Source organism: Hylobates moloch, unplaced genomic scaffold (assembly GCF_009828535.3).
Source record: "Hylobates moloch isolate HMO894 unplaced genomic scaffold, HMol_V3 SCAFFOLD_17, whole genome shotgun sequence".
NCBI lineage: Eukaryota > Metazoa > Chordata > Mammalia > Primates > Hylobatidae > Hylobates > Hylobates moloch.
Window position 1 is genome coordinate 83,327,278 of NW_026652292.1, and position 4,992 is coordinate 83,332,269.

Here is a 4,992-nt window from a genome sequence, read left to right on the forward strand (position 1 = left end):
GGGACGAGCCGCGTCTCATGCATTGCCGGGGACGAGCCGCGTCTCTCAGGCGTTCCTGGGGAGTGAGAAGTGGCAGGGCCGCTCTGGAGAACAGGTGGGCGGTTTCTTACGAAGCTAAACACACAGCTTCTGAGCTACTGTGGGACAGAGGCATTTATCCCAGAGAAACGGAAACTCTCATTCACACAAAAGTCCGTAACAGGCGTTCAAAGACGTGTTCGTTGTAGCCAAACAGTGGCATCAGCCCAGGTGTCCTACAGGTGAGCGGTTCAGTAGGTGGTCCGCACACCACCAGATGGCCCTCGGCAGAGGGAGGGGGAGTGGCGGATGCCCCGGCCCGAGTGACCTCATCCTGAGTGAAGAGTGCCAGTCCAGAGGCTGCCGCTGTTGGTGCCCTTCTAGAACATAACTGACAGTCTGGGCATGGCGGCTCACACCTGCCATCCCAGCCCTGTGGGAGGTGAGGCCGGCGGGTCTCTTAAGCCTAGGATTTGAGACCAGCCATAGTGTGAGACCCCATCTCCCAGAAAGAAAAAAAAAAAAGATGACAGAACCGTAGTGAAGCATTCAGGTCGTGATTGCTGTGGTGCTAAGAGGAATCTGTGGTGTGGTCAGTGGCGTGGCCCTGCACACACACGAGTCCAGCTGGCCACGTCTGATGCATTTGTAGGTGGTGCGGCTGCCTGGGTTCAGTGCTTCTCTGAGGTTGTGAGAGACGCCCTCCCTGGGGGATGCTGGGCAAAGGTGCTCAGGGTATTTACAGCTTCCTGCTATTCTAATCCAAAATAAAAAGTTAAAGGATCGGGCCAGCCACGGTGGCTCACGCCTGTAATCCCAGCACTTTGGGAGGCCGAGGTGGGCAGATCACGAGGTCAGGAGATCGAGACCATTCTGGCCAACACGGTGAAATCCCATCTTTACTAAAAAATACAAAAAAAATCAGCCGTGTGTGGTGGCGGGCGCCTGTAGTCCCAGCTACTTGGGAGGCTGAGGCAGGAGAATGGTGTGAACCCGGGAGGTGGAGCTTGCAGTGAGCCGAGATCACGCCACTGCACTCCAGCCTGGGCGACAGAGCGAGACTCCGTCTCAAAAAAAAAAGTTACAGGATCAGCCTTCATTTGATGAGCTCCGAGGAGGCAGTGGCCCTCCAGGACGCTACAGACGTGGGGACACTGCCCCAACCCCCATGGACAAGCCCCGGGTCTGCCTTGGCTCGTGGGGGTGGGGTGCTGCCTCCACAGCTGCCCTGTCCTGGTGTCTGCCCTCCATCCAGAATGTTCCCGTCACCCCAGCACCTGGCCTGTGCGCCAGCCCCCGGAGACTTTCACGTGTGTGGGTGCAGCCGGCACCTCTGGACGGCCTCGAGTGACCAGTGTTCCATTTTGCAAGTGTGTGTTTTCCAATATACGTGGTGCTCTGAGTTGAAGAAACAGTAGTTGCCCCTCATGGACGACCAGATGCCGAGTTTCTGATCTCCGTCTCCACAGGCTCACCAGCTGGATTCCCTCCTGGGGGCTTCGTTCCCAAAACGGCCACCACGCCCAAAGGCAGCGGCTCCTGGCAGACAAGTCGGCCACCAGCCCAGGGCGCCTCATGGCCCCCTCAGGCCAAGCCGCCCCCCAAAGCCTGCACACAGCCAAGGCCTAACTATGCCTCGAACTTCAGTGTGATCGGGACGCGAGAGGAGCGGGGGGTCCGCGCACCCAGCTTTGGTGAGTCCCCCACTCTCTGTTGCTGTGGAGTTTGCAGAGACCTCCCTGAATTGGCTAAAGGTAGAACCTGTGTTGTTTTCTTCAACTCGGAGCCCAGTCCTGGGACAGGCACGGCCGAGCCACTCAGAGAACGACGCGGTTTCCAATGTGTGTCCACTGGTCTCTGGGTCAGGCCTCTGGGTCCCTCTTGTTCCAGTGACACCTTCTTGACCTGTTTTTAACCAATGGCCTTTACAACCCTGTCTTGTCTTCCGTCTTCTCTTCTGTGGAGGCATCAGGATGGTAGCCCTGTCCCCGGGGGCAGCAGGTGGAATTGGGCCTGTGTGTCTCTGCAGAAAGTTTCTGTTCTTAACTGGGCTTTGTGGATCATGCCTATAATCCCAGCACTTTGGGAGGCTGAGGCGGACGGATCGCTTGAGCCCAGGAGTTCAAGACCAGCCCACGCAAAAGTGAGACCTCTCAACAAAAAATGTGAACATTAGCCAGGCATGGTGGCGCATGCCTGTGGTCCCAGCTACTTGGGAGGCTGAGGCAAGGGGATCGCTTGAGGCTGGGGGGCGAAGGCTGCAGAGAGCTGAGATCGCGCCATTTGCACTCTGGCCTGGGCAACAGAATGGAGACCCTGTCTCAAACAAAAAAAACTTTCTGTTCTTTTCTAGCTCAAAAGCCAAAAGTCTCTGAGAACGACTTTGAAGATCTGTTGTCCAATCAAGGCTTCTCCTCCAGGTCTGACAAGAAGGGGCCAAAGACTATTGCAGAGATGAGGAAGCAGGACCTGGCTAAAGACACGGACCCGCTCAAGCTGAAGGTGGGTGGGTGGGCAGCTCTTACTGGGAGCCCAGAGGCCTCAACCCATGGCCCCTGGAGCATCTGCTGTACCGCACGGAGCCGGCATCTCCAGACAGGACCTGTCACTGCCGATGGGCCTGGCAGCCCTCGAGGACAGGGTGGCCTGAGGCCTGGGGGGCAGGGCAGAGTCAGGCCCCAGGCCATGCTGCTCCCCATGTGCCCAGATGGCTCAGTGCTGGGGGTGGGGGGCGCATTACAGGAGTGAGTGCCCCCAGGGTATCTGCAGAGACTGTTGAGGGTGGGCATCTCCTGGGGGCTGCTCTAGGGACTGAGCCTCCCAACCCAGGACGCTCACTGGGGGGTGAGGATGCAGCAGTCAGGGTGTCACTGTGCCAGCCCTGAGACACGCCCTGCTCCGTGGCTTGGCCGATGCCCAGCTCTGCAGGCCACATGCGCCTGTGACCTTGGGGTCCTTTCACAGGCACCAGGGACCATCCCCTTCTCCCTCTGAGTCTGGGGCCTGGGATGGGCCAAGGGGTTGCACCACCAGAACCAGGGTTTGTGTCCTCGGTGAACATCTGGCTGAGACGAGGGTCCCTCTGGCCCCAGGCCCTGGAACATGAAGGCCACCTGGCCCTGTGTCGTCCGGAGTGGGCTCTGTATAATTGAGGGCAGGGCGTGCAGTGGGACAGTGCCTGTGAGCTGGGCTGAGCCCACCCCACGTGGCCAGGCACTTCCTCAGCGCCGTGCCTCAGTTTCCGCGGTGCACAGGAGAAGGGCAGGCAGGCGCCCAGGGCTCAGCGAGCTCCGTGTGTCCCGCAGCTCCTGGACTGGATTGAGGGCAAGGAGCGGAACATCCGGGCGCTGCTGTCCACGCTGCACACAGTGCTGTGGGACGGGGAGAGCCGCTGGACGCCCGTGGGCATGGCCGACCTGGTGGCTCCAGAGCAGGTGAAGAAGCACTATCGCCGCGCGGTGCTGGCCGTGCACCCCGACAAGGTGAGCAGAGCTGCCAGGCGGCCGCTTGAGGCCTTCAGGGGCAGGTGTGGGGGAGGTCCTGCCCCGCCCACCCCTGCATGCTTGAGAGGTACTTACCCCGCCTGTCACCCACAGGCTGCAGGGCAGCCGTACGAGCAGCACGCCAAGATGATCTTCATGGAGCTGAACGACGCCTGGTCGGAGTTTGAGAACCAGGGCTCCCGGCCCCTCTTCTGAAGCCGCCGTGGTGGTGGCTGCACACACAGCTCCACGGGTCGGGAGCCGTCGTGGGACCTGGGTCCCCACCGTGAGGACCCCGTGGGCGACGGCAGGTGTGGCCAGGGTGGGGCCCCGAGCCCGGGTGGCTGCCCGCCCGGCATTCCAGGCACACGAAGAGAAAGCATTCCAAAGCCTCTGATTGTTGTTTCCTTTTTCTCCTCCCGAAGGAACAGCTGATTCATGCTCCTCCCACAGTTGTCACGTCTGTGATTTATTTGGTGTTTCGGGCGTGGCCTCTGGAGCGCCGGCACGTGGTGTGCCCCGCTGCTGGCGCTCATGGGCCCTGGTGTTTGCACCGCACTTTGTAATCAGTCCCGTGGTTGTCTGTACAGAATTAAACTATTTTCCGATGACTGCTGTGTCTCCAGTGTGGATCCACTCGCCCAGGTGCCGTTCACCAGCTGGGGCTCAAGGCTGTGCTTCCTCAGCAACCTTGCCGTGGTTGGATTGTTGCAGGGGCCAAGTGGAGAGAAGAGGGTCCTGGGGCTGCGGGGGCTCTGGACAGCTCTTCAGGGGGCCATGGAGCCCAGCCAGGGCAAGGCCAAGGGTGGGGGTCCCTGCAGTCCCCTCCTCCACTCGGTCCCTGCCCCTCGGCCCCTGGACTCCTTTCTCCTTTCCACTTGGCCCCCGCCCCTGGGCCCTGGACCTGGGAGCAAGGGTGGGGTCCACACTGCCCCTGTGCCATCCCCGCAGGGCCGAGGTGGCATCTGGGCTGTCGGGCTGGTGGAGGACCAGGGGCCCCTGGAAGGAGAAGGTGACCATGGCGAGCCCCCACCCCACAGCAGACTCGAGGAGGCCCTGAATCACATAGCCCTGAACTTACCCCCAGGCTCTTCCTGTTTTCAGAGAATAATGACTTCACATTTGCTATGCACCCACTACTATTTTTAGCTCTTTTAAAAAATAATGAGAAGCGGCCGGGCGCGGTGGCTCACGCTTGTAATCCCAGCACTTTGGGAGGCCGAGGCGGGCGGATCACAAGGTCAGGAGATCGAGACCACGGTGAAACCCCGTCTCTACTAAAAATACAAAAAAATTAGCCGGGCGTGGTGGCGGGCGCCTGTAGTCCCAGCTACTCGGAGAGGCTGAGGCAGGAGAATGGCGTGAACCCGGGAGGCGGAGCTTGCAGTGAGCCGAGATCGCGCCACTGCACTCCAGCCTGGGTGACAGAGCAAGACTCCGTCTCAAAAAAAAAAAAAAAAAAAATGAGAAGCTAAATAGGTGGTGAGATTTT

The 4,992-nt window shown here is 59.9% G+C and overlaps 1 protein-coding gene across 6 annotated transcripts in view; it reads left to right on the plus strand.

Moving 5' to 3' along the window:
• Positions 1-4,111, plus strand: part of GAK (cyclin G associated kinase) — a 78,764-nt gene extending 74,653 nt beyond the window's left edge. For all 6 annotated transcript variants that reach the window (XM_032135280.2, XM_058430083.1, XM_032135276.2 and 3 more), the window contains 4 exons: positions 1,488-1,712; positions 2,372-2,520; positions 3,324-3,500; positions 3,615-4,111. In XM_032135280.2, the coding sequence (XP_031991171.1) occupies positions 1,488-1,712; positions 2,372-2,520; positions 3,324-3,500; positions 3,615-3,716 (653 nt within the window). In that variant the 3' untranslated portion in view covers positions 3,717-4,111. The remainder of the gene's footprint in view (positions 1-1,487; positions 1,713-2,371; positions 2,521-3,323; positions 3,501-3,614) is intronic.
• The last annotated feature ends 881 nt before the right edge of the window (positions 4,112-4,992 follow it).